A 27,610-nucleotide genomic window follows, 5' to 3' on the forward strand; every position below is an offset into this window, starting at 1 on the left:
CCAGGATGGGTGGGAATGGAAGCAGTGGGAAAAGGCTGGGCCCTGGAGGACCTGGGAGGCAGGGAGAGACAGGGAGAGCCTGGGGGAGGCAAGGGCTGGAGGGGGCATTGGTGAGAGAAGGCTGCGCTGAGGGCAGCTGGAGGAGCAAGGAGGAGGTGAGGCGAGAGATGGCAGCTTGGGGGACGGCTGCGAAACAAGTGCTGGGGACTGGCCAAAGGAAGCAGAATTTTTCCATTTGACAGGGGAAAGTGCAAGAGGGCCACCCCCTATGCTAGTGATTCCCCCAAGGCCCCGGGAGCGGAGCTCTTAGCTGGGGGAGTCCCCAGCGGAAAGGGCAAAACAGCCAAGCGCTCAAAATACCAACCGCTTACACAGGAAGGGCCCAGAGCAGACCCTGGGAGGTCAAGGTCTGTACACAGGCTTCCTGTTCCCCGACCCCGCCAGGAGCTGTCCCCAAGCCCTGTGGGAAGGGAGGAGCAGCGTCCTCTGCTCCACCTCCCTTGGCTCATCTCCACACGCTGGCCCAGATCAAGAAAGCATCCTATGATCTGGGACGTGGGCCCCCCTCTTGACCAGAGCCGTTGTGGGTGCATGGGTGTGATGGAGTGAGGGGCCAAATGACCTACGATGGGCACCCCAGGGAGAGGGTCATCAGAGTGCCCATGTCCCTGGTCCCCTGGCCCTCCCGGACACAACCCTTGGGGTCCTGGCTTTTTTCCTCCTGACTCGGCAGTTTCAGAAACCTCCAGCTCAGCACATCTATTTCCTGAGTGGGTAAGGAAGAGGGGCGCTTGGGGGAACTTCCTAGCCTCCCTGAGAGTCCGTTATGCAAACGAAGGAAATGGGGCCTAGAAATGAAACTGAGACGCCCCAAGTGGCCCAAGCGAGAGTCATCACCCTGTGAGAACCCAGGGAGGCAGGGAGGCCAGCTTGTGTGCCCTCTCCGAAGCCCAGCACGCCCTCCCCAGAACACGGAATCCTGCCCACCTCGGAGCCTGAATCCCTCTCCTGGAAACCCAAGTTTACGGTCAGCACCTGACGTTAAGTTTTCAGCACCTGCAGCAGATGAGCAAGGTGAACAGGCAAGGATGGCTTCCACATGAAAGACAATGGTCCACAGAGGCAGATGCCAACTCCAGACCCTGGCGCTCGGCCAGCCGGTACTAGCACCTCCAACACACTCTCCAGAAACAGAAGACTCCTTTCCTAGACCCCCTCAGCCCCTGTCATTGACCGTCTACCTAGGAGGAAATTCTTCCTCCGGTCTCACTGCCATCAGCCCCTCTTGGTGCAGAAAGCCGCACACAACAGACTTAATCACCGTTTGTTGAATGAGTGGTCCTCGGTCCATCCCCCTACGGCCCGCCCCGCCCCCACCCCACAGCTGAATCGAATGATCAGGTTCGCCCACAGCCCTTGAACAGTGAATGGCACGTCATAGTGTTACATAAGCACTGGCTATCAATTCCCACCCTGCAGGCTCTGTCCCCTTTACTAACACCACTCCAGACCCCAAGTCACACCCCAAATCCTGTCCCCTGCACTTGACAGGGGATGTGCCCATGGCACCATGAAACCCCGTCAGGAAGGGCTCCCTAGGGCGTAGCCCAGGGAGGTCTGGATCTTTTTGGGGAAACTGGCCAGTGAGCAGGCCCGGGGTCAGTGGGGTGGGGTCAGAGATTTGGGGAACTAAGCAGTCGGGGAGGCGAGGTCTGGAGTAAATGTGGGGCCAGGGCGCCACCTAGTGGCTCCCTCACCTCCCCAACCCACAAGCCTGGTTGGCGGGGGCCCTCTCCTCCCCCATCAAAACCCTGAAGGGAGTGAAATAACTTTTGAGTGCCAAATGCGGGACAGGCATTTTGCTTACATTGCTTTATTCTGTGTCTTCCCCAGCCTCTCAATTCCCTTTTTTGAGAATAAGAAACGCAGGCTCCCAGAGATTAATTTGCCCAAGATCACTCGGCCTGGATTTGGGCCCAGGACTGATTCCAAAACCCACACTCGTTTTTCTACGTCTCCCAGGGGTGCAGGCAAGGCAGCTGTAAGCAGAGGGGTGTTCCAGCCCAGAGGGCCTGAAGGTGCTGGAGGGGCAGGGGAGGAGAACAGAGTATGTGGGAGAAGGTGACAGTGCCAGGGCCGAGGGAGGGGGGCAGTGCCTGTGCTTAGAAACCAGCCCAAGTGACAGCTCCATCCAATGTCACAGCTCCAACAACAGCATTTTATTGGGATTGGAGTCTACAGTTCAAACGGGGAGGGGAGGTGAGGCCACGTGAGAAGCTGGGGTGAAAAGGGGACTTCACCCCCTGGGGACAGCTGCTTCCAAATCTAACAAAACCCCAGGGAAAGACCTCATGCTGGGCCTCCAGCCAGCAACTCTCAAACCCCAGGGGGCACCCCAGGAGCACGGGTGGTGTGTCTTCCAGGACCCACGCTGGGGCAGCACACACAGGAGGAAAGCTCTTTGGCTTCAGAATCACAATGTCATCCCCCCACCCCAGCTCACCCCCCAAAAAGTGCCAGGCTCCTCCCCCATCCCCTTTCCCATTGGAGCAACACAATCAGACTGCCAGGGGTCGAGGCCTAGGGCCCTGAGCATTTGCATATATTTGCATAGACAGCAAAGCAGGCTCAGCTCAGGCCTTTTTCTAGCCAAAGTGACAGTGCAGGGCTGGGTAATTTCACTCTCCTGTGAAGGACATCCAAGGACACCAACCAGGCCAGGAGAGATGGCAGTGTAACAGTCCCCAGGGGTTAGATAACAGCCAGGCTCAGCCCCTGAGGTGGTGGCTGTGCTCCTCCCTGGGCCCCACAACTCTGGGACTCCGAAAGTGTTTGTCCTTCTTCTGAGACCTGTGAGGAGACATGGGGCGGGGGCATGAAGGAGCCTTCAGAGGACAATGCCATGTGATGAGAAGGGGCTCTCTGAGGAGAGGGGACCCTCTTTCTCCTAAGGCAGCCACCTCCACTCATATTGGGAGCCAGGCCTGGTCTCCCAGGATGAAGCCCCCGCCTGGGCGGCAGGAAGGTGGGAACTGAGTGCTGTGGGGGATGGGCGGGTACATGTCTGGGATATGACAACTGGGGAGGAAAAATGCCCCCAGCCCAAAGGGGACTCCCCAGGACCACTGGGTGGTGAGCAAGGGCAGCTTCCTGCCCTCAAGGGAAGATAGAAAAATACACTGATGCCTTCTCTAAGGGAAGCCAGTGGGGGAATAAAGTGGAGATAAGGCCTCAATCGGAAGCCCTGGACTCAGGGCTCTTGCTGATTCACACACACGCCCCACCTCCCGCCGCCTCCTCTGTCCCACAGGACCCCACGCCCCCACAACTGCCCACCTCTTCTTCAGTGCTTTGTCTCCAAAGAAGTGGCTGAAGATGAACTCCTCAAAGTCATCCACCTCATCATCATCACCTGTCTGTTGCACTGCCACCTCCTCCAGGCTGTCTTCCAAGGCGTCCACAAAGTCCCGGAAGCGGAGGCGGTCGTGGCGGAAGACTCCATCCTCACCAAAGTAAGCAGGTGAGAGGGGTAGCTCCTCGGTCAGCTGCCTGGCCCAGGGCAGCCGTGCCAGGTACGTCCTCAGCAGAGAGGCCAGCTCCTGTTGTCGCACTGGGGCCAGCTCCATGCCAAACAAGGCCAGGCCCTCCTGCCGGGCACACTCATGCACGCCCGAGCAGCCCTGGGGTACCCGGTACTTGTGTCTTGACAGCTCTGCCCACAGTGGCAGGGGATCATGCCTGTCTTTAGCCCCTTCCTTCCACTGAGGGTGCTTCTGCCTTTCTCCAAAGGAGTGGGGGCTCCCACTTTTTCTGCGGGCATCCTTGGGGCCCTGTCGCTTACCATCCTTCTTGCCGCCCCATTCCTCCACCTTTGGCTTGCCCTCCTTCCTATCCTCCTCACCCCCCCAGCTCTTCTTCCTTTCCCAGCCAGATTCCTCCTTTTTGTGCTTCCAGTGCTCAGCCTTCCGGTTCCCCTGCCCATCCCGCCACTTTCCCTTTCCACTCCGTTCTCTGGGACTCTGAAAGGGAGGCTCCTGATGCCAGGCCTCTGAGGCATTGGCAGGGACCCCAGGGTGCTGGCCCCAGTTCTCCAGGCTCTGCAGCTTCTGGGCCAGCCTGTGGCCCAGCTCAGCCAGGCCAGCACGAGCTGGGTCTCCTCGGCCTGCATCCCTCAAGCTGTGCTCCAGATCCTGCCGCACAGACCCCAGCAGCTGCCGCTGCCTCTCCAGCTCTTGCCTTAATGCCTGGGCCTCAGTCTCTAGCCGTTCCTTCTGCTCCAGGAAGCCAGTGCCTGGCTCCTGCCCACTGGGGTCTTGCCCCTTGGTGATCTTGCCACCCTGCGGGCCTTTGCCCCAGTTGAGGCACACCCCGTCTGTGTCCCGGGCACAGTCAGCCTCCAGCCCCTGAAGCCGGGCCCGCAGCTGCTGCAGCTCTGACTCCAGGGCCCGCTGGGAGGCCTCGCGCTGCTGCAGGGCCCCACGGAGCTGGGCATTCTCCTCCTCTAGTCCTTTGGGCTGGTGCATCAGGCTCTGAAGCTCTTCCTTCTGGGCCTGGAATGGAGGTAGCGATGGAGGGCACCACAGAAGAGTCCTTTCAGGATGGGCCTAGTGCCTTCTAGCTCAGTTCCATTCAGGTACAGTGAGCAGGTGGTCCAAGCCCCTTTTATGGCCTGGGACACTCAGAGGACTTGCTTCTCATCCTCCTCCCCATCTACAACCTGCACCAGACCCTGGGGTCCCCAAATTCCATCACAAGCCTCCATGTCCTTACATAAACACACACTTCTGCGATTCACCTAAGGATAGCCAATATGTGGCACTCGTGGCCTTGGTTCCACCTCCCACGCCCGGAACAGACATTACCAGTCGATCACAGCACTTCTTTCCCATTGAGCCTTGACACTGTCTTCAAATCCTTCCCCACACAATGCTCCATGCAGACCATACCAATCAATCAGAGGTGGCATGTCACATGAAACCGGTATGTCAGCCCTGGCCTGAACCTTAGCATGAGGGATATGAGTAGAGAACTAGGAAGATGACCTGACTATAGTGGGAAAGGCAGAGGGTCGAGGCGTGTGGGTAAACAGGAAACTTCTTTTGGGGGAGGATACCAGGACAGACCCCTGACCTAGGGCAGGCTGGCCTAGCCCACCCCTCCTGCTAATGCCCACCTGCAGCTGGGCCTGCAGCAGCCGGATATCCTGGTTCTCCTTGGCCAGCTTGTCTAGCAGAAGGGCCATGTTCTGCAAGCTGGGGACACCGTCCGGGGGCTCTGAGGCCTGCAGCTGCTGCCTTAGCCCATCCTAAGGGCAAAGGAACCAGTTACCCCACTCTGCCCCACAGCCCAGGCAGCCCCGACCTCCCCCACCCGGCCCACACACTAAAGGACATGCTCACACGTACCTGTCCATCCCCCAAAGCACCCAGCATCTCAGTACCCATCCCAGCATCTGGAAAGACCTGCAGTTCCACTTCCTCCATGGGCCCTGTAGGAAAGTGACGTCCTGAAACTGGCCCCGAGACGCACAGAGCCCACTCCGCCAGCCCCCGCCCCCGCCCTCCCCATGCACAATCACCCTCCTGCCCTGGGCCCACCCATGGCTGAGAGGTCCAGCCAGGTTAAGGGCCACAGGTTACCCTGAACAGCTGACAAGGCGTAACTGAACAATAAATGCACAACCCCAGCCTCCCTACTTCTGACCTAGAGAGCCCCCCATCAGCCTCCCTCAGGCTGGGAGGGGACAGCCAGGAACCAGCCAGGGCCCTCCCCACTCACTGCTCGCCACCTGAGGCCATCAGAGGGGTGGAGTGAGGTAAAGGGCAGGAGGGCAGAGGTTCAACCCCAGTGGGGAGGCACCACTCACCGGAGACGAGGAGGACCCCCAGGCCCAGCAGAACCAGGGCCCCGAGGAGACACATGTTGAGGGAGATGCCCAGCTCCCCGCCCACCCCCTCGCCTGCGGCCTGGTGCTCCACACCCAGGGGCACCGCAGGCTGAGGGGCGCTGGGCTCCCGGCCCCGCCGCCTCCGCAGACCCTCCACGTCCACGTCGGTGTCATCCCCACTACTAGTGCAGTGGGCCTCCTCCCTGCTCCAAGCTGGAGGAAGGGGTGGGGACACGGCAGTGAGGCAACTGGAAGGATGGGATGCAGGGACAGAGGGGACAGGGAGGTCCCCAGCCCTGACTGCAGAGACGGGCACCTGGAGACCCTGCCCACATCTGCCTGGTCGTCGATGACCGCCCTGCCACCCCCAGTCCTTTCAGCCTGCAAACTACAAGGGCAGCTTGCATCCTAAAAGCACCCTCTTTCCTCCCACGTGTGCCTGACATCAAGCGCCTGCTGTCCGTCCATCTTCCGGGTCCGTCCTAATTCAGGCCGCTCCTGCTCAGTTCCTCCCTGGCTCTGCCCCGGCCTAAAGGTGGCAGTCTCCTGGCACCACTTCTGTCCCTGCTCGCCTCACTGTGCAGTCACCCACACCGCTGATGGCGCAGGAAGCCCTCATCTGTAGCACCTGACCTGTCCTCCCTACAGCTCCGGGCCTGGACGTCTGCCTGCCCACCAGTCACTCCTACCTGGGTGTCCCGCGGGACCAAGCACTCAATGCACGGCCCTCCAAACTGCTTCTCTTGTGGTGTTGCCCCAGTTCAGGGAAAGGCACACTGCTGTCAGGGAGCCAGCCTATGCCCTCGCCTCACACCCACACATCTCGACACTTGATCACCTCAACATCACACGCTTTGATCTGCCTTAGTCAGGTCGTCACGGGCTCTGCCTAACCACTGCCGTTGCCTCCTAAATGGTCCCCGGCCCCGGGCTCCTCCTCCACCTGTCACCATTCAATTTCTCTGCCACAAGCCTTGGATATGGCCTCCTTAGCACAGGACAGCGGCCCCCAGCCCTTTGCGGATGCTGCAGCCTCAGCCTGGAATGTTCTCTGCCTCCTACTCTTTGCTGCAGGCTCCACTCAACTGTCACCTCCATTGTGAACCCTTCGCCAGCCATCCCTGCCTCTCCTTTCTCCTCAGCCTGTCCCTGACCGGACCACCCTCCCCGCCTGTGGAGCACCTTACTTACACCTCCTTTTGCACCCCTCATGGTCTGACTCTCATTTTGCATCTGTGCTGTGCCCCTTACATTGATCTTACATTGACCAATCCGCCCTCCCGCCTCCCCCAGGCCCAGAGCTAACACATGGCAGGGACTCAGGGAAGGAGAGCTGACTCCTGAGAGAGGTCCCCTCACAGAGAGGAAAGTCAACCAGACCTGGGTCCTACTACTTACCAGCTGTGTGACCTTGGTCAAGTCACTTAACCTCTCTGAGCCTCAGTGTCCTGGGGGGGTGGTAAGGATTTGCTGATATAATTTAAGGAAGCACCTGAGTCGTAGGGCCTGGACCAAAGCTGTGCTCAGGAGCGACAGCTAATCCCATTCCCGTACCTTCTAGAAGGACCGTCAAAGGGAGATGAGGACTCTCACCTGCTTTGGGGGACAAGGGCAGGCTCTGGGGGGGGCTCTGATCCTTCAGGTCCTGAGTGTCCGGTCCCAGGTCTGCCACCACAAGGCTCTCCTCCAAGTCTCCCTGGGCCACGGTGTCTCTTGGGCCAGGGGACTCCATACCGAGACCATCACTTTCCAGGACGCCCTGATACAGACACGGTGTGAGCAGCTCCTGGCCCTCCCCACTTCCTCCCCTTCCCCAAGTGAAGGTCCTCACCTTGGCCTCAGTCTCTTCCGGCAGAGTGGGACCAGATGGGAAGCTTTCACTCTGGAAAAGGGTCTCTGTGATGGGAGAAAAGGGCCAGGAAAACCTCTGCTGCCCCCAACTGAACTCCCAACACACCCTCGGGCTCCTGTGGGCCCTACTGGGTTGAAAGGGGCAGGAAGAAGCCAGGATGGAATGAGGGAAGAAGGTCTTAAACCGAGGTTAACGTGGGAAGTAAGACTAACCAACCTCCCTCTCCCTGAGGAAACTGGGAACCCCCAGAACATGGAGGACAGATGGCTGCACCCCAGCCTCAGCAAGGCCGTTACCTTCTCCATCCAAAGTCCCAGCTAATTCTCCACCATCTGCCTTGGAGGGGCTCGGAGGGGCCTGGGGAGCTCTCTCAGGTTCTGGGTCCATCCTGGGTTCTGGGCCCAGGGTCTCCACAGACAGGCTCTGGGGGAGGTCGGGGCACAAGCAGGAGTGTCCAGAGCAAGGAAAACAGGACAAAACCAGGAACATGGGGTGCTCTGCCAGGGTCCCTGGGACCAGCCACACTGTTCAGGGAGCCCAACCCACGTGTCACAAAAATAGAATAATTCAGTAGTGAGCGGATCCAAGGCAGGGGGCTGGGGATGGGGGGTGGTCCTGGCTGGCACTGCAGCATCTCAGCTTGACGTTGCCTTTGGCCCTTCCCCAACCTCACTTCCTCTCTGAGGAACTTTCAGAGGCCAAGATTCTGTTAAACGAAGAAGCACCGCTGGACCCCTGGAGGAACCGGCCCCCACCAGACGCTGGTTAGATAGAGCCTGGGTCTCGCTCCTTCCAAGGGCATCAGCACTTCCCTCGCTCCCCACAAGTGACCAACCCAGTTGTTGGTTGGAAGGTGGGAGGGTGGCAAGAGAACAAAGTCCCCCAGGTACCGAGGGGCGACAGTCACGTTCCCCAGTCTTCCCTCACAACGGGCCACCCCCATCACTTAGACCTTCCAAGCTTTCCAGGCCTTCCCCACGCCCCACATGCAGCTTCCCCAGGACCTGCTCGCAGAAGCCCAGGCCACCACGGCCTGTGCCCCACGGTGCTCTGGGCTGGCTGCTCGGGCTCAGCCCCTCCTGCCTCCGAGCAGGCCCACCGCCTGCGCGGCCCGTCCATGGCTCCCTCCACCCCTCCCAGAATAACTCCTGACCTTAGCGTGTTTCTTTACAATTTTCAAGTCACTTTTTTCTCATAGCCACCTCTACAAGGTAACAATCACAAACCCCCGTTTGCAGGGGAGGACATCGAGGGGACATGCCCAGCTGTCAACAAAGGCACCCCAGGGCCCTGGCTGAGAGCACGGTGTCTGTCCTCTGCCACAAGCCTCCAGGGCACCCAAACTCTGCATCTCCTCCCCTCCTGGCAGTTAGAACGCACCAAGCCCCTGGGGCTTGGCTTCCTTGACAAACTCCAGCCACTCAGTCCCCCGTGTGCCTTTCAGTGGCTTTGGGAGCACATGGCCTGCGGGGTTCCTGCCCCACCAACGACCACCTGGACAGCAAAGCGCTCTCTCCCAGTCCCCACCCAGCCCTCGCAGTGGCCTCACCCTCTGCCCAGGGCAGTGAGTGTCCTGCCCACCTCCCCCCCCACTCAAAGCCTTTCAGTGAGTTCCCTGAGCCAGGCAGGCCCTTCAGGCCTCATCCAGAGGTTCCTGGGCTCTGCCCCCAATCTCACTCCAACTCTCTGACCCATGTCGTCACCTCATCCAATGGGTCCCCTCTTAGTCTCCCCCAACGGCTTTCCTATTGTTGCCTCAGCCCCTCTGCTCATGCTGATCTCCCACCAGAATTTCTTCCCAGCCTCTCACAGCTTATCCTAGTTGCACCCTTCTTCCCGGGCATGGTCCAAGTCCCAGCGCCTGATCTCCTTCCCCTGCCACTAGAGTGCCTCTCACAGGTAGCAGGAGGTGATGCAGGTGACCATCAGGACCAGGGAGGGGACAGAACCACAAAGCATCCCAGCCCTGCAAGAATCCCGTTTCCGTGTGGTTCCTAGGCCTGTGTTTCCCACCTCTGAGCCAGCGAGCACCCAGCTATTGTCCGAGTCTGGGCAGAAGGCCATAGTTGCTGAGGTCCCCGAGGCTGCTACAGCTGCCACCTGCAGAGAAAAGCTCCCTTCAGGACCCCAGCTCCCTTCAGGGGAGTCAGGGTGCAGAGAGCAGCCTTGGCTGGGTTCCAAGGGCTGGGCAGAAGCTTCCAGAATCAGCCTGGTTCCAGTTCTTGTGACCCTAACACCTCAACTCTTCTGGGCAGTATTTGCCTTGCAAATCAGAACCTGCTGACAGCCACAGAGAGGTCTGCCTCTCCCAGGGGCCAACAGGGCCTTGGGAAACTGAACTGACCTTGAAAGGTCGATGAAGCAGACACTGGAAAGGCTTTGGGGAATAACTGGCCAACTCCCTCATGCTATGATCAGGGCAGATGAAGGCCAGAAAGGCGGCGGCTCTGACTTGCAAAAATGAACAGCTGAGAGGAAGAGCGAGGAAAATAGCACAGCCCTCCCTTCACTGCCCCCCAGGCTTCCCCATAATCACTACCTCCTCCCCCAGGGCTGAAGAGAAGACTCCAGGACCACCTTCAGCCCTAAGTCTCTCACCCACCGTGTCCTTTGTCTGGTCGAGTTCAGGGCTTCTCAATGCTGGCTGCACACGGAGTCACCTCACATCCTGATTCGAAGGGTCAGTGTCCGGCTCAGGCACGGGTCTTTTTAAAAACCTCCCAGGTGACTCCCACGCGCAGCCAGGGTTGAGACCACTAGCGCAGCTTAGGTCCATCTCCTGTCACTCTCACCCTCCATTCTCAGTTCTGTTCCCTTCTTAGTTATCCCGAGTCTCGTCTTAGGGAACTTGAAGGTGACTGGGAAAAGGGCTTTAGGGCAACTATCATGTATAAAGACTTGACAGTTTGCAAAGCTTGGACAACAATCAGCGCTGAGGTCCTGTCCCTGCTGATCTGCTCCGAACTGACAGGGTGGGGCTGAGAAGTCCCTCCAGTTCCAAAGCCTGACACAAAGCAGGGGAAGAAGAGAGGGACCTACCCCTTCCTCCAAGGCTCAGACTGTCCCCTCAGGCGGGCAGCTGACAAGGTGTCCCCAGAGACTTAGACTGTGAGCCTTCAGAGGAGGTGAAATAATTCCTAACTGAGGGGCTAGAAGACTAACAAGTGGGAGAGGACTCCGTAAGGAAACCCTGGGAGAGGGAAGTGAGGCTGGGGGAGACGGACGGCAGAGCTCCCTGGGAAGCCACACGCTATGTCCCTTCCGTGTGAGTGGGTATAAGGCCTGCACAGGGCCCTAATAACCTCCCGTGGCCCTTCAAGGTCCACGCCCAGGACGAGGGAAGGACCCTCACGGTGGCTTCCCCTGTGCCCGTGGCTCCCAGACACACACCCATCGCACAAGGACACAGGAGAATGGCTCCAGTGACTCCCCACACCAAGTCCGACAGGACGCCCTGACCAGCTCCCACAGGCATCCACAGAGCCATGGCGGTGCAGCTCACAGGCCCCTCCCCCTGTTTTGTCATCATCTCCCCATCCCCAGTTGCTGCGTGTGACTGTTAACAGGTGGTGGCAGGAAGGAAGTGGCAGCAGCTTGGGCTGAAGTCCCTGTTTATCCCTGGCTGTGTACAGCCTGCTCAGGTCCTTCAGAACCAGGCACCATGGCAACCAGGGTGATGTAAGACGCACTGTCTCCATGGAAACCCGCAAGGGTATTTGGGTCAACAAGACAAACACTTCTGAGACCCAAACAGGAGCCAGTCTGGAACCCCTGCACTCAGGGTTCTAAGTCCTGGTATCTCTCGCTTGGGTGGGTTCACCCAAGATTCCTAAATACACTGTCCCCCCCCCAGTCCTCCCAAGCCAACATCTCACTACCTTATTAGGAAGTTCCTTCTGCTGTCTAATCTCTACCCTTCCCTGCTGTGTTTTCAGATCTTTTTTATCATCCACCTCTTGGAAGAAAACCTACCTCCACTCCCTCCCCCACTCCTCCCCTGTTTCATTCAGGCAGGATTCAACAAAAACATCCTTTAAGGAGTCAGAGACTTCTGCTAGTTCTAAAAGACAGCTAAAGGGGGAGCTCTCCCACCCGGTACAAAGCTGGGAAGTCTGGTCTGGCTAATATCAAGCCCTCTAAGAGTTATTACCCCAAACCTCTAAAGTAAAGGACCTAGGGCCACAAGCACTTGCTTGGGGCCGCCCATGGTGGCCCTTTCCCAGGCCCAGCAGTGACAGCAGCTCTGTAGATGGCCCGCGGGGCCCAACCCTTCGAGTTCCGCCCTTCCTCTCCCGTCACCCTCCGTCCCATAGCAGATCTGCGGGCCTCCGCCCCGCCAGGGCATTACCTGACCCAGCGCTTGCTTCAGTCTTCAGCTGAACTTGTGGCTGTCTCCCCTAGTTCCCAGCCCCCGAAAGGAGCGGAGTCACGTGCCAGGGACTGACCAATGGGAAGTCAACTTCCCTGAAGGGGCGGAAACTTTTGGCCAATAAGAGCCGGAGTTGAGAGCCAGGGGAGGGGAAGGGGAACCTGCTAACACCCTTAAACCTGGACTTACCTCCCAGCGGGAGACTGGGGCTCCAGTAAACTGAATTTTGGGTGACCCCTCCTTTCTTAGTGTCTAGTTTCTAGAGGGAAGACCCCAAACTGAAAGGCAAAGGGTGACATCTCCCGAGACACAGGGACACAGGTCAGATTGGTCCCGGGATAGACAGAGACAGCTGCAGGCTGGGGGAGGAGAAAGCAGCAAATTGTGGGTTGGAAATAGCCCTCCTGCCACCCTGCCCACCCTGCTCCAGTGCCATCGTCTAAGGATGCCACTGATACTTCTTTAAAAAGGGAGGGGAAGGGTCTGAAAAGTATCCCCAAATGACATCTGCGGGGCCAGGGGCAGCCCCTTCCCCCACCCTTGGAGATGCACTTGAGCCCTAATCCAAGCAACTGGGGGTTGGTTGGTGGGGGCTAAACCCAGAACCACTAACTTGGCACTTGTCTCCCCCAGGCCTTGGAGCCAAAGCTCCCTCTTGGCTCCAGGCCCAGCTCAGGAATGTGCTCAGAAAAGAAACTTTCTCACAGCGGGGACATGGGAGGGTGGGGCCCAGGCCCAGGCCCAGCAGCTAGAAGCCGGGTCAGCTCAAGGGCCGACCTCTCTACATTCCCACTAAGAGGGACAGGGGACAGCGACTCACTCCAACCTTTGTGCACATGAACAGCAAGGAGTCCTTGTCTGGATTTTCAAGTCATTTTATTAATCCAACCGTACAAAAGAGCCCCCCCACCCCACCACATCTCTGCCAACCCCACTTTTTTCCAAAGAGCAGTGGCATGGCGTGCGGGACTGAGCAGACCTCCCCCAGGAGCCACTTTACAAAATGCCCAGATGGGGGAGGCATCTCAGAAACAGCAACAGATGAAAGGGGGTAAACAGAACCACTAACACAACACAAAGTGGGACAGTGGGGGGTTGCCCTCTCTGTTTCAGAGTGGGCGGACACCGAGAGAGAAGCCCAGAGCCCCTACGCTCCCTTCTCTCACAGTCCAAGGCTGCTGGCTCCGCCTGGGCAGGCAGGTGAGTTCTGCAGTCGCCCAGGGTCCAGGGACCACCGACTCCAGGCCTGCCTGCCCCACCCCATTGAGGAATGTGTGCATGAGATGTAGGGGGAGCAGCTGTGAGAGGCTCCCGGTCAAGCCCCAGGCCCATCTCTGGCAGCCCATGCTTTACAAATCAAATCAAACCAATAAAGCCCAGTGCAGGACTCTGGCTGAGAGGAGAACTGCTAGCTCACCAGGCCCGAGAAGGTAAAAAGAACAGCACGGAGAGAGAGAGAAGCAAAAACACCCGGGCCCGGGGCTGCATTTCAGTACTTCAGCCATGGGGGTCCTGCCGCCTCTGCCACCCACAGGCTGTGACAGGGATCCTTGTTTCGGGAGAAGAAATGAGGTATAAGGGCTCTGCACCCTTTCAAGCTTTCCTTCACTCAAGCCAGGGAGGCGGGGTTAGAGTAAGGGCGCCAGAAGGTAAAGACCAGCGCAGAGAACCATGTGCAACAGACGGCGAGGGGCACAAGAGTCCAGGCTTCCAGGACTGTCCAAACTTCAAATACTCTGGTCTGTCAGACCATATATCCCTATTTTTGGCAAAAATATGGTCATTAGAAAAACAAGAGAGGCTGAGAAAGGACCAGTAACTTTGGTACGAGGGAAATATGTCCCGACAGCATCTTACCTACTGTCTGGAAGCCCCAAATCACCAAGAACCGGCCACGGCCAACTCGCCCGCTTCTTCAAGCTATTTGGTTCTCTGAGAGGGGGGGAGTTGAGCAGGTCTTGGAGGAGACAAGGGGAGGGTAGGAAAAGGGGCAAATCCCCTTTTATTCCCTAAAGCTGTTTCCCAGAGCCCATGGAAGGGCTACTGCAGGGATGAGAAGAGACCCCCAACTCCTCTCGCCAGAAATCTTTTAACACTTGACTCCAAAAGCTAAGGCTGGAGCTATGGGGCTCGATAGGAGTGTTAGGCACAGGTTTTGGGGGCATCCATCATCTGCAAAGGGGATACCCCTGCCCCCCAGACCTTCCTCCAGCCTCTTTTCTCTTGCAGCCAAACCCTGCGCCTCCAGAGACAGCCACCAAAAAATGGTTCTGCTCAGCAGCGCTTTGGTTTCCCGGATCTCTCTAGATCTCGACGCAAAGTTTCCAGAAAAGTGAGCGATCCAGGCTCTTCAGCCTGCCCACCTCAATTCCTCGTATGCCCCCAGGAGCCATTGCGTTTCTGCCCCAGGGGGATGGGAAGCCAGTGGAAACAGGGACCAGGAGCCAGACAGGGAGACGATCACCCTGGAAGAGCAGGGAGGGATGTGTGCGCTTCCCTGGGCCACCTGGCCAGCATCACCCGTCGTTGGCGGCCACCAGCTGCCCCATGCCCTCGCGGATGTACACAGACTGGATCTCCTTGGTCTTGAGGCAGAGGTCACAGGCCCAGACGGCGGAGGCCTCGGTGGTCAGCAGCCCGTAGGCGTTTTCTGTCATGCCTGTGCACTCGCGGTGGAACCACTTCTGGCAGGAGGCCTCACACAGAATGGCGTCCTGGTCATCGTTCACCTCACTGCGGCAGGCACCACAGGGGTACACCAGGCCTGGAGGGGGCTGGGGCCCTGAGCCGCCCCCTGGCTTGCCGGGGGGTGCCAGGCTATTGGCATCCGGAGTGCCCCCACCCCGCCCGCTGCTGTTCGGGGGGAAACTGGGCTGATTCCCGTTAACAGCAGCGGCCGGGGAGCCGGAGTGGGGCTCCTGGGGGAAAGCAGTGGGAGCTGGTGGATTCAAGGGCTTGCCCCCATCCTCACCGCCAGGGCCGGGAAAGCCAGGGTCCGGACCAGGGAAGGGACTTGTGTTGGGGGGCAGGCTGGGGAGCCCTTGGCCAGGTCTCTGGAGAGGAGAAGGGCCAAAAGGTGCCCCTGGCTGGGCAAAGCGTTGGGGGAGAGAAGGGGGGCCTAGATCCCCTCTGGGAGGTTGTCCCATGGTAGGTGAGATCATGGGGCCAAACCCCCCCACTGGGCCTGGCATCATCTGCCCACCAGGAGGACTAAAGTTTTGACCCAGAGGCTGGTTGAAGGGTTGGCTGGGAAAGTTCATGTTGCCTGGGGGTGGGTAGCCAGGGCCCTGGGGGGGCATGTTGAAAGCAGGACCCATGGGATTGGGAGGGAAAGGGGGAGGCTGTCGACGAAGAGGCTGGGGACCCCCTCCACCCCCAGTGCCGTAGCCTGGGGGCACCTGGCCTGCCATGCCCCCCTGTACACGGAAGCCTCCAAAGGGGACAGGGCTGCCAAGGAACGGAGGGGCTGTGCCCCCCACCTTAGGGGCTCCGAAGTCATCCTCAAAAGGGTTGGAGGCAACCAGGTGGTCCACCATGGGAGTCGGGGGTGGCGCAAACTCCGTCAGATGTGAGTACGCAGGGCCCTAGTGGGGGACAGGTGAGGAAGAGAGGGTCATGGCGGGAGGCGCATGCTAGGCCAGGAGAGCAGCAGAAACACAGTCCATCCACACTCTGGAGGCTGGTTCCAGCCAGCTCAGGTCTGAAATCAAGATGGACCTCAGAAAGCAGAGGGTGGAGCACAGACCTACTGCGAGCCCCAGCTAGGGCACTGCATAACCTCAGGATCCTGACGCAGGCGTTTCACTTGAGGCCTCAGCGTCCTCATCTGTAAACTAGACCACGCCATCTCCCCAAACCGCTAAAGCACTCTAGCACAATCCCAAGCACCCAGAAACGGTAAGCGGTAGGTGTTAAATTACCATCATGAGGGAACCAAACCAGGAAAAATGGGAGAGGCAGATTCTAACCCTGACTGATGAGATAGTTGGTCAAACTGTCTCATTCCCACCCACCACCACCACCACTTTATCATGAAGTTGAAGGAAAGGACCGGAAACAGAGCAAGTGGGACAGCTCTCTCTCCCTGCACCTGACCAAGACACACACATATTGGAGCGACAGAGTGGCTCCCCCTGCCCACCAGCCACCATTCATTCACCTGAGTATTCGACTTCCTTCGCTTCTTTTCTGGGCTCTTCATTTGCAAACCTGGAAGAGCAGCAAAAGGCAGACACAAGTTTCCCTGAGGTTTCCCCAAGCGCCTTCCTCCCAGCGGCGCTCCGGAGGGACGCTTCTAACTTCAGCATCCGCTTGCTTATTTACTTAACAAACACTAACAAAGGTGTAATACGAAGCATAAATTGTAGGGCCACATTCTCAGCGGCCTCTTCCCTCCCGGTGAGACACCCCATCTCTTGACACCCTCAGACTCCCAAGTAGCTCCTGAATTCCACGTGCCCCCAAACCCTAAGGTTCTCAGTCTATGACACTTGCCCCCAACCCCTGCAGGGGTTCAGCCACCCATCCCCTTCAGGCCCCTCGGCCTAAGGCCCCCCGCCTCCCTCCACCCGCCCAGCCTCCCTCCGAGGTCCCCAAGTCCTCCGTCTCTCCAGCCCCAGCCTTCTCGGCGCTCTCACCGGCCTTGCCCTGCTTCCTCCCGGTGCTGGGCGGCGCAGGGGGCGGTGCGGGGCCGCCACCTCCCTCCAGCTTGTCCGGTGGGGGCGGCGCCGAGGCGGCCATGGAGTGGGGGACCCGGGTCAGCGGCGGCGGGGGACGGACGCGCCCAAGGGTCGCATCATCGCCGGGAAAGGGAGTCGGGGGCACCACCCCGAGCGCGGCGAGAGGCAGCCGCCGAGCCCGACTGCCAAGTGCGCGCTCGCCCCAGCCTCACCGCCCGCCCTCCCGCCCGCGGCCGCAGCCACCGGAACCGGAACTCGGCTCGGCCGCCACCACCGAGACGGCGGGGGAGGGCGGGGACCGGCCGAGACGCTCTGAGCCCCTCCGGGCCGTACCACTGCACGGCCGCGCGGGGGGCCGTGTCTTACGGGGCAGCGGCGCGCGCCCGCTCCTCCGGGCAGACGGCGGCGGCTGCCTCCGGGCCGGGCCGTACCACCCCGGGCCGACGGGCGTGCCTGTGCGCGCCCAGAGGCTGGCATCGCGGGGCCGCTCGAGATCGGGGTCCCCTCTGCACACGCGAACCTCGCCCCCCGGACAGTGGTCCCGCAGGCGCCGCCCTGCCGCACCCTCCCGGCCACGCACCCCCAGTGGTCGCGCGCGGTCGCCTGCTGGAGCCCGGCCCGAGCGAGGCCAGCTGGTTTCCGCCGCGGAGGCCCCACGGCGAACAATAGGCAGCGACGAGAACTAAGAGGCCGAGGTAGAAGAAATATGGACTTTAATTTTTTTTTCCCTTTGGTATAAGTAAGACCCGTGAGAACACCCAAACTACAAAAATGAGGCGGCGAGGACAGTCAGCTGCCCCTTAGCCACCAGGCCTAGAGACGCGCAGGGCCGGCTGCTCCGTGGTCGTGGCCCCAGGCAGGGACGCAGTCACTGCAGGCTTTAAGTTTCCCCAGCTGCACTTCCGCCTCCTGGCCTCGCGGTCGGAGGCCCACGTGTTTCTGGTCCTGGTTCACTATTGACTTCTCTGCCTTGGGTCTCAGAGAAGATAATGCTGCCGGCCCCCACTGCCTCACAGGCTGGGGTGAGGAAAACGCCAACAGTTGTAAAAGGGCTTTGAAAAGTCAAAGAGGTGATGTATAAATGTAATGGGTTACCATCATTTTGTGCTCAATAAGCCATGGAAAACACATTAGGAAAGTACATCTACAGCCCTCAAATATATGCATATAAAATAAAAAATAAATGCAGTTCCAAATCTACAGATGGCATGTGGGGATTGTCTACTGCGTTTGAGTCTCGATGCCCGTTCCCCCTCCACAGAATCCACCTGGGAGCGCTAATAGTTGTGGAAACCCAGTCAGTCATCCCCCTGCACCCCAGCAGGGTAGGCAGGGCGGAGGACGCAGGAGGAAGGGCTACACTTTGGCTGTAGAATATAACATGCATGTGACGTGGGAGGGGAGGGGCATAGAAATGTATATACAGACCCCTGGGATCAGGGGCCCCAGCCAGGAGGCACTGAGCTAAGAAGGGTCCGTCTCCCCCCTGGCCGGGAGGGGGGTTCTGAGGCAACCTCTATGGGTGGCATATGCCCCGAGAGAAGGGACCGCTGCCATCCCTGCCCGTTCTTCCCAACCTAAACTGGAGGAGGCGCTGAGCAAGGAGAGGACAGGGTCCCAGAAGCCAAGGTGTCAGCGCCCCCATCCTTGACCTCAGGGGCCCAAGAACTCTTTGCATAAAATATTTTCAGACCCAGGAGATGGTCAAAGGCACAAAGTTTAAACACTGAGAGGGAGGGTTGTCGAGAGGGGTCTGGGGCACCCTGAGCCCAGGAGTAGACCGAAGGTGTGATTTCTTCTCCCTTCCCTGGAAGGGTGACCAACTGTCACCACAGGACATTTTCTATGAGGCACACTGCCCAGGCCTCGAGCACCCACCTTCTCGGGGAAAGGGGTATCAGGTTGGCACAGGAAAGGCCCTGGGAAGGGGGCCACTCTACGTTAATACTTTGGTGAGGTTTGGGGAGGAGGACTCTACCCCAGGCTCCTGACTCAAACCCTTTCCCTCAGCCGGATGCTGACGGAACCCAGTGTCCACACTACCCCCAGCTGTGGCCCAAGCCCAGGCCCACAGAACACTCCCAAGTGAGGTCCTGACAGTCAGGAAACAGTGGAAGAAGTTGCAGGGTGTCTTCTGGAAAGCACCTGGGACGGGTCACGGTTTCCGCTCCACGGGTTGCTGTAGACACAGTTCGCTGCCCGCAGAGATGATGGGCAAGTGATTGTCCATGTGGTAGCTGATGAGGTGACTGACACTCTCAAAGCGGTGATCCTTTGTCCGAACCTGGGCAGTGGGAAGGGACAGGGGCGATTCAGGTGAAGAGCCCAGTAACACCTCAGCCCCCAAGGCCGAGGAAGCTGAGGAAGGAGAAAAAGATGGCAGGGGTGGGAGGGCCGTCAGCCCTGCTCACTGAGGCTTCTCCAGAGAAGGAAGGAAGAGGCAGCCATGGGAACGGGCAGGCCAGGGACCGGGAGAAGGCAGAGGGGACGTCAGAAGCTATGAAGCTGAGGGCCAGCCACCCCTCCCCTGACCTGGAGGAAGGGACAAGTCTCAGGGGAGGGTACATGGTACAAAATGGATGTGGAAAGGAGGCTGCAGCTTCTATGGAAGAGAGAGCAAAGTTATGGGGGGCACTGGGCTGAGCCCTGAGTCTGCAGGAGGGGGGAGCCCCCGACTCCTCTTACAAGAGGACACCTGGGGTGTCCAGCCTGTGTAGCCATCTGACACTGAGCGTCACAGCCTCTCCAGGATGCTTTCCTCATTTGTCAAAAGTGGGGCTCCAGTGAGATGGTTCCTGGGCATAAAGTGTGGGGATTTATGGGCTGGCCAGGACTGACGGCAACACAGCTCAGCCTCAGGGACGTGAGAAACGAAGGAACCCTCAGCCATTGGACGGGGGACGCCAGGCACCTTAAGATGTAGAGGTGCCTAGCCATGCAAGTCTAGGGAGCAACGAGGGGAGGGTCAGACTGCAAAGGAGGGCACGGCGCCTCCCCTGCTGCCCTGCCCCCAGGCCCCGGCCACTCACCACACCCTCAGGGTCCACCAGCAGCAGGTGCTTGGGCTGCCCGCTCTGCAGGCCGGTGAGCACGTACTGGCCAGGCGTGGTAGCGCTCTCCCGCACCAGGAAGTCCCCATTGAGCCGCAGCAGCGCCTCGGCCTCCCGGCGGCTCAGCTTGCCATGGAACCAGGGCTCCCCCCGCAGCTGCTCGGCCATGGCCGCAGAATGGGGAGGGGGCGGCACCCGAAGGGCATCTTCAAAGGGCTCTGGGGATACAGAGACAGGGCTGGGACAGGCCAATGGTACAACGCGTGCCCAGGACCCAGAACCTCCCGGGCGGGAAGGCCAGGAAGGAAAGAGCAACCAGGCCAGGGGAGGCGGAACCAAGGACACAGACAGACACAGAAGGGAGGGAGCACTCACTCATGTCAAAGAGGTCTCGGGGCGCACTGCCATTGACAGCAGGGCTGGGGTGCCCGGCCCCAGCCCCAGCGTGCCGGGCCTTGTCCAGGTTCTGGACGTTGACATACGAGGGGTCATCGAAGAGCTCTCTGCCTGCTGAGGGAAGGGAGGCTTCCAGTGACCCCAGCCCTGCCTCCTGCACCCCTGGCTCTGTCCCTCTCAACCCCCTCCCTACCTGGGCAGGGTGGCGGAGGTGGCATCTGCTTACGGCCTTCTGGGTCTCCCCCAACAGGCTGCCCCACAGGCTGAAAGGACAAAAACAGGGTGGGACCAGAGGCCCTCACCAGCCACTCCTACCCCGGGCCTAGCCCACCTCTGTCCAAGCAACTTACCAGCGTTGCTCCCAGGTGGCTGGGGGTCTGGGCACTGGGCGGCGTGGGTCTCGCAGCCCCCGGGGGGGCTCCTTCCCGAAGCCTCATGTCCACCACCCCCCCAAGAGGGGGTTCCTTCCCCGGAAAATCGTTATAGTACTGATGGTCAGGCGGCTCTTCCTCCTCCTCATCCCAAGCTGAACCATCAAAGCCGGCCATCCTGAGACGGACAGGGGTGAGGAGTGTGGTGGGAGGACGGACGGAGGGCGGGAGGGAGGGACGCAACGGAACAGTGACCGGCACGGACTGGGGTTTCCTGTAGGGTCAGCCTGAGGCTAGCTGTGCTACATACACACCACTTCACCCTCCCGGCAACACCATAAGGTAGGTTATGTCTTTCCCCAGTTTTACACATCAAGAGAACAGGGTCAGAGGTGGAAAGATTGGCCTGAGGTCTCACATGGGAAGTGGTGCAGCTGAGATGTAAATGCAGGTGTGATTTTAAAGTTCACGACACTGTCGGGGGGGGCGGGCGGGGGGGGCTCCAGAGCACGTTAGCCTCCTCCAAGGCTCAATGTCTCCGCCCGAGGAAACATGGGGTCTCGGGAAAGAGCCATCACCCCTCACTCAAACTCTAGATGGTTTCTAGGGGCAGGAAAACAAAGACCTGAGGATGGAGAAATGGACAAGAAAGAGGGACAAGCCGGGCACGGGGCAGCCAGGAATGAGAAGCACGTCTGGCCAGGGCTGGGCTGCAGCGTCAGGCCCCCGACTGCTTTAGGCAAACAGGGAAGAGCTGGCCCTGCGGCAGGCAGAGCCGCCAGTGACTTTCCCGACGGCCACAGGAAACGTAAGAATAGCAGGAAGTGGGAAGCAGGGCACACAGGTTACTTCCTGCCCTGAACCATTCTGAGCCCAAGTGTGGGAACAGCGGACCTACTTTCCCAATTCCGGTCTGGGGCCCACGAGCTTCCTCCGCGCTCACCTGTCATGGGGGGTAACCAGCTTGGGCGGGTTCCTGAGGTACTGTTTGAAGCGCAATTCGAAGGCCTGGCCAATGGTGCTGATGACGTCCTGAGCAAGCCCTTCGGGACACTCCAGGATGTGGCAGGCTGGGGGCACAGCAGAGGCTGTCAGTGAGCTCTGAGGCAGGGTTGCTGGGAGGAGGCATGGACAGGGGCCCTCGTCCTCCTCAGCAGGAGCCCCCGCTCGGCCTGGGGTCCTGCTCACCCGCCTCCCGCCAGCCGGCCCCACCCCGCTCCCTACCGCCTCACCTCTTTGATTCACTGGGTCTTTGGCCACATAGGCGACATACTCGGCTGTGTCCTGGGGAGGACAGTCAGGAGAGGCCAGTTAGCTACCTCGGGTAGCCCCACTCACGCCTCACCCCTCAATCCCAGTGCTTTCCAGATGCAGCCCCCATCCTAGCATGCCCGTTCCGCCAGCCCGTCTTCCCAACCTGCCCCTTACTCTTCTCCCACCATTTTTGCTCTGCCCCTCAACTCACCGGGTCCCCGCCGGATGCAAACGAGATAGATTGCATGTGGTGGTTGGCAATGATCTGAGGGTTAGGGCAGGGGGCGGAGAAGGAAGGGAATGACGCATGTCAGACAGCCTCAGGCTCACCTGAGTGCCCCCCACCCGGCCCAAAACCGGCAGTCCCCACCTCGTCCTTTTGGCTTCTTACCCCACATCCTCCTAATATCCTTTCCTACTGTCCTGCTGCACCCAAGCCCTTTCCTAGACCCTCGCTCTCACAGCCAGGTCCTCGCTTAGCGCCCGACCAATGCTGCTGGGCCCTGCCCAGCCCCCTCACAGCCAGGTCCCTGCTTAGCCCCCCACCAATGCTGCTGGGCCCCTGCCCAGCCCCCTCACAGCCAGGCCCTGCCCAGCCCACTACCTGTTTGCAGTCTGCGGCCATGAGGTTGAGGCTGCTGGTGGAAACGGTGAGAGTGATTGGCATGCCAGCAAATTTCAGGTTACTCCTCCCCAGAATGGAACTGAGCGGGCGGCTACAGGGCTAAGGAAGGGCCCGAGGGTCTCAGAAACGGGGGGCTCCCAACACCCAGAAACCCCCCCTCCTGCCTGCGGGCCTTCTCCCCACACTTGCCTTTGCCCAGCCCCTCTGCACCTCCCACAGCACCCCCAGCCCCATCGCCCCCGGGTACCTTTCTCCTTTTTGTCGCCCCCTTAGCACCTGGCACAGCCTCACACACCAGACTGATGGCCTCCCTGGGGAAAGAGGGGTGCTCAGACCCAGAGCCGGCCTCCCACTGGGCTGGGGCTGCCACAGGGCTGGGGGAGGGGAAGGCCAGGCCAGACTCCAGGGGCACTCCAGGCTCTTTGTCGTGGTGGATTGAATTAAGGGCCTTTAATATTTGATGACACTGAGAGGCCGCTTCCTGGCTGATTGGGTTAGGGCCTCAATGGGCTGGCCCCACCCCCTCCAGCTACCAAATGTCCCACTCCCTTCCCAAAGGCAGCAGCAACCTTCCATCTACCCCCATTTTCTACTCAACCTCCAGCAGCCAGCTGCCTCTGCCACCTCCCCCCACAACTCCCAAGGCTGGATGAGTAAGAAGGATCCAGGCCAGAGTCGCCACTTTTCATTCAGACTTAAGACTCGCTCCCTTAACTTTCTCTCAGTCCCCGTTACCACCCACAGATAAGCCACCACCAGCACCAGCACCAAGGGACCCACCGGGCTCCCCTTCTGTGCCCCCACCCCTCACCCCTGCACTGACCTGGTGACCTGAGTGCGGGTGTTGAAGTCCAGGGCTCGCATCGACTGCAGGACCTCCACACAGCCCATGTACTGAGGGGAAGGGGGGTGTCAGCCGCCGCCCCCACCCCTGCCTAAGGGGCCTGGGACTTTTCTCTACATGTCCCTAAGGACAGTGCAGATGAGGTGCTGCCACAGCCCACAGCACACAAGACAACAGGGAATGAGGAGAGAGGGGAAGGGCGAGCTAGCAGGCCATGAGGCATCTGGGAGGAGTGACAGGCAGGGGGGGCGGGAATGGAGTGACATCTCTAGACACGGGGAGGAGACAGGAGGGAACAATCAAGAGTCACTCATCCCAACACTTACTAAAGGTGCTCCATGGGCTGGGCATGTACTAAGCATGGAGGGGTGAGGGTGGGGTGGGGGAGTCACAAGAGGGAAGGGGGGCCCAGGCAGAGCTGGGAGGGAAGGGGCTGCAGAATTGGAGAAGGAGCCAGGCAGGTGTAGGAAACAGGGCACTGCCCTCACGGGAGTCGCTGGGGATGAGCCGGGGACTCCCACACAGCCAGAGTGAGTGCAGGCACTGGGGGGGTCTGGGAGGAAGTGGGAGACGTTCACTCACCCGAACCAAGTAGGAAACCCCGGGTCCCATGACTCTGTCGTTGGGGTGCAGCCAGCCCCGCGTGGGCTTATTGACAAAGCTCCCGTGGCGGGTCCACTCCTCGCCCCCCAGCTGGCCCCCTTCCACCCGAGTCCTGCGCCCGCCGCCGCCACTCAGCTTGTTCATGTCCTGGAGGAGAGGCAGAGGGCCTGAGTCTGGCACGGCTGCCCCTACGATCCCCTCCCCATCCTCGGCCACCCTGCCTGGCTCCCCCTTCGGCCCCGAGCGCCCCCCAGCCGGGTTGGCCAGCTTCAGGTTGCTCATCCGGGGGAAGAAGGAGCACAGGGTAGTGGGACTATCGTCCGCAGGCAGAGGTGGCAGGATGGGCCCCAGGGATGAGGCTGACGGCGAGGGGAGCTCCTCTGGTGGGGTGGACTCTGAAGCCCCCTCCTCCAGCGATGACAGAGACTCATTCCGAAGTGGGTTGTACTTGGGCTTGGGGGGCAGGAGATCCATGGCTGGAGTGAGAGGGAGGCTGCTGCCCAGCCCGGCCCCCCTGCCGGTCAGGGCAAGGGGGCCAGGCAGGGGCATCCCCAGGCCCTTGGCCTGATCGGCCCGTTATGGCCCAGGGATCTCACGGGTTCTGGGGAGGGAGAGGGACCAGTGGCTCTGGATTCTCCAGCTCCTCCAGCTCAGACCCAGACTGTTGCCGGCCCCATCCCCGCCCAGCGTGGAGCTTCTTCTCCGGCTGAGGGAAGAACGGGCTGGACCTAGAGCTGCCTGGCTCCTCCCCAGGGGCGGGGAGCCAATGCGAGAGACCAATCCCGAGGACAGTGCTGACTCACAGGCTTGAGGGATGAGCCCCCACACCACCACTGCCCCCATACAAACAACTAGTAATCTGGGGAGGAGTAAAGTAGGGGTGGGAGGGGAGGACCAAGGAGTGAGAAGGAAAGGAGGAGGGTAAGAGAAGGTCTGGATCAATCCAAACCGGACACAGGCAGGCAAAGGGAGCAGGAAGCTGTGGGAGGCTGGGGGGGAGTGAGGGAGGAAACAGAGGCAGCTGGGGGTGGAAAAGGGAGGGGATCCCTGAGCTCAGCATTTCCCTTCCTGTCCCGCTTGAACACTCAAAAGTCCCCTATCTCCGGCCCAGGCCACCCCCCACCACTAGCATACAGTGGGGTGGTGGCCCCAGGGAGCCCGAGCCATTAGCGTCGTCTGCCACAACAGCTGTGGACAGGAGCTAAAGAAATGGGGAAAGAAGGAAGTGGTCCCAGGGGGTGCAGAGGGGCCAGGAGGAAGGGCACAGCTGGTGAGGTAAGGGGAATAAAGTCCACCCTGGGTGGTGCAGCAGGGAGAGGAGCTGGAGCACAGGGCAGGCTGGTGGAGTCCTGTTCTCTGTGCGTGGCACCTACTATGCCAAGGAGTGCCGGCCACCAAGCACTCTTCTGCCCGTCCCCCTTAGCAAAGCCGGCTATCAAGGGTAGATGGGGGAGCAGGACTCTTGACACTCAGGTCAGCTCCCTGCACCTCCCAGGTATGCCATGCCCTCCGAAGAGGGTACACGTGTCCACCAGGGAGCACAGTGCCCCTCACACCAGGGGCGCAGCTTGGCTGGAGGTGGGAGAATGAACCAGTTCTCCAAGAGAAGTGGGGGCTACAGACCATGAAGGGAGAAGGGGGCAGAAGATAAATCTGTGCTAAGTACTGGAGAAGGGTGCCAGGGTCCATGCGCTGAGGCTGGACACAGGGCACCGGTCCCAAACCCATTCCTTCCTCCCACTGCTTCCTGCCACAGCTCTGCCGCGGGAGCCATAGAGGAAGTTGGAAAGTGACCAGAAAAGAAGTAAGATACCCAATGCCCACCAGGCTCACCGTCTTTAAATTACTTCAGAAGATAAAAAGATGCCGATAGTCATATGATTATAACAATGCACAATATTAGCACTTAAGACGTGTCCGATACTGTGCTAAGCCCTTTCCCCTCCCCTGCGTCCTCGTCAGAGGAGAGCTCTGCCATTCCACCACTCCTGGAAAGGAATTCTAACCCTCCGTTTCCTACAGCTCAGCGCGAGGAAAGGAAAGGATTCAGCCATAACCTCACACCCCCGACACACGCGCGCACACACCAGGATGTCTTCATCTTGAGCGATGGGCGCACGGTAGGAGCCCGCAGGACCCAGAGGCAGGGAATGACCAACAGGTGTGGGCATTTGGAAAAAAAGAAAGAGGAAGTAGGGCTCTTTAAATCTGCATAGAAATGAGATTGCCTCCTGGGAGTCTGGGAGATTGGGTGTGGGGGAGAAGCTGCAAGTGCCTCCTCAGCCCAGCAGGGAGGAGGAGACGAGAGCGGCGGGAAGTCGCAGGAAATGGCGAAAGCCTCAGGAATGTTTCCAGAAGGGAAGGCTGGGCGAGCAGGACCCGAAGGAATGCCCAGACGAGAACTCCGGTGAGGGGGAGGGGAAGAGCCAGAGTGGTGGGGGCTGCGCGGCCCCTTAAAAAAAAATCAAACAGCAAAAAGGTCACTGTTCCTTACACCCACCCCAAGACACCCTTCTCTGGTGGTAGCAAACTTGCGCTCCTGTCACAAGGAATAAATGGCCCTACTTAAATCCCGCGCGTGGTACAGGTATAAAACAGAACAGCTGTTCCTGGGGTGGGTCAGTTCTGGGAAGGGCAACTCAGGGAGGGGGGCTAGGAATCTGTGAGCAAGTCTCTCTCCCACCCTCGTGCCAAACCCCAAGTCCAGCCCCTTGAAGAAGAAGGTCCACCCTTGGAAGGGGCTGCCTCTAATGTCCCTCCGAGCCAGAGACGGGAACGGGGACTGCCCACCCCACGGAGCCTGCCAGCTCAGGAAAACTGAGCCTAAGGCCCAAAAGAGAAAAAGGACAGGGAAACATCAGCAAGTGGAGTTTCTGACAAAGCTGAGGCGAAGCCCTGGGTCCCACAAGGATAAACCTCCTGAGGGGGCGTGGTCCCCTAAGACGCGAGCCTCGGAAACTTCTTACTAGGAGGCGAGGCTTCTGGACAATCAGACGTGGATTAAGGAAGGGGCGGGGCTTGTAGGGGGCGGAGCCCCTAGAGAGGCGTGGCTTCACGAACTCGAATACTGTAGCTATTTGAGGGGCAGGGCTTTGCCCTTTTGGAAGATAGGCTTTTTGACAGACAGGAGTTAGCGGAGAATCATCGCGCTAAGGCGGAGTTTCGGGGAATTGGAAGGACTAACGTGGGGTTTCTTGTAGTAGGGCTTGGAAGCATGTCAGGGGGTGGGGCTTCCAGGAAAGCTGGTGACAGGGTGGGGTCAGGGACAATAAATAGAAGACAAGTCGGGGTTCAGGGAGCCCCTGAAGTTGGGAGGTGGGACTTCCGGGGAGGGGGTCTCAGGGGGCGGGACTTATAAATGAAGACCGGAAGTAGGGTCCCGGGAGAGGGGTTCCGGGGTGGAGGAGTGGGTCACCTAGGGAGAAAAAAAGTCCCAACTCACCAGGGCCTCATGGAGTCGCTGCACCGCACCGCGGGCTGATTTGGTTCTGGATCACGCCACTACCTCCTTAGGTCGCTGCTCCAACTTTCTCCCCGGGCCCGGCCTCCCTGGAGAAACTTTATTGCACTCACTTCCGGCCTCGCTAACCCCTGACCCTCTACCTCACAGTCCCTCCTTCACCCGGCCCACTTTCCCGAATCAACCAATGGCAGCGCGAGAAGGCTCACAGAGCAGTGCC

The 27,610-nt window shown here is 59.7% G+C and overlaps 3 protein-coding genes across 12 annotated transcripts; all 3 read right to left on the reverse strand.

Moving 5' to 3' along the window:
* Nucleotides 1–2,197: 2,197 nt before the first annotated feature.
* On the reverse strand, nt 2,198–12,175 carry PBXIP1 (PBX homeobox interacting protein 1). Of its 4 annotated transcripts, none has more exons than XM_019711866.2 (10): nt 12,088–12,175; nt 9,753–9,839; nt 8,036–8,162; nt 7,719–7,783; nt 7,481–7,646; nt 5,867–6,100; nt 5,406–5,488; nt 5,174–5,305; nt 3,337–4,550; nt 2,198–2,850 (listed from the first exon to the last, which is right to left on the reverse strand). In XM_019711866.2, the coding sequence occupies exons 2-10, from the start codon at nt 9,801–9,803 to the stop codon at nt 2,769–2,771; spliced, it is 2,154 nt and encodes a 717-aa protein (XP_019567425.2). In that variant the 5' UTR covers nt 9,804–9,839; nt 12,088–12,175; the 3' UTR covers nt 2,198–2,768. The 4 variants fall into 4 exon arrangements, with proteins under 4 accessions (XP_019567425.2, XP_074174602.1, XP_019567427.2 ...); XM_074318501.1 differs by having other exon boundaries at nt 8,036–8,445; nt 12,088–12,124; XM_019711868.2 differs by having other exon boundaries at nt 2,574–2,850; nt 5,445–5,488.
* A 797-nt stretch (nt 12,176–12,972) lies between these two features.
* PYGO2 (pygopus family PHD finger 2) lies at nt 12,973–17,051 on the reverse strand. Of its 2 annotated transcripts, XR_002135853.2 has the most exons (4): nt 16,746–17,051; nt 16,268–16,317; nt 13,966–15,692; nt 12,973–13,867 (listed from the first exon to the last, which is right to left on the reverse strand). XR_002135853.2 is itself a non-coding variant. In XM_019711873.2 (3 exons), the coding sequence occupies exons 1-3, from the start codon at nt 16,846–16,848 to the stop codon at nt 14,625–14,627; spliced, it is 1,221 nt and encodes a 406-aa protein (XP_019567432.1). In that variant the 5' UTR covers nt 16,849–17,051; the 3' UTR covers nt 12,973–14,624. The 2 variants fall into 2 exon arrangements, 1 of the variants encoding a protein (XP_019567432.1); XM_019711873.2 differs by having other exon boundaries at nt 12,973–15,692.
* A 432-nt stretch (nt 17,052–17,483) lies between these two features.
* Nucleotides 17,484–27,526, reverse strand: SHC1 (SHC adaptor protein 1). 6 transcript variants are annotated; one of them, XM_074318663.1, is made up of 13 exons: nt 27,373–27,526; nt 23,910–24,077; nt 23,307–23,377; nt 22,731–22,794; nt 22,463–22,582; nt 22,070–22,123; nt 21,837–21,888; nt 21,548–21,674; nt 20,584–20,782; nt 20,427–20,496; nt 20,213–20,344; nt 19,817–20,055; nt 17,484–19,071 (listed from the first exon to the last, which is right to left on the reverse strand). In XM_074318663.1, the coding sequence occupies exons 2-13, from the start codon at nt 24,072–24,074 to the stop codon at nt 18,943–18,945; spliced, it is 1,422 nt and encodes a 473-aa protein (XP_074174764.1). In that variant the 5' UTR covers nt 24,075–24,077; nt 27,373–27,526; the 3' UTR covers nt 17,484–18,942. The 6 variants fall into 6 exon arrangements, with proteins under 6 accessions (XP_074174764.1, XP_019567431.1, XP_074174763.1 ...); XM_019711872.2 differs by having other exon boundaries at nt 20,213–20,347; XM_074318662.1 differs by lacking the exon at nt 27,373–27,526 and adding an exon at nt 26,018–26,379 and having other exon boundaries at nt 20,213–20,347.
* Nucleotides 27,527–27,610: the final 84 nt, after the last annotated feature.

This window comes from Rhinolophus sinicus, linkage group LG14, assembly GCF_036562045.2.
Source record: "Rhinolophus sinicus isolate RSC01 linkage group LG14, ASM3656204v1, whole genome shotgun sequence".
NCBI lineage: Eukaryota > Metazoa > Chordata > Mammalia > Chiroptera > Rhinolophidae > Rhinolophus > Rhinolophus sinicus.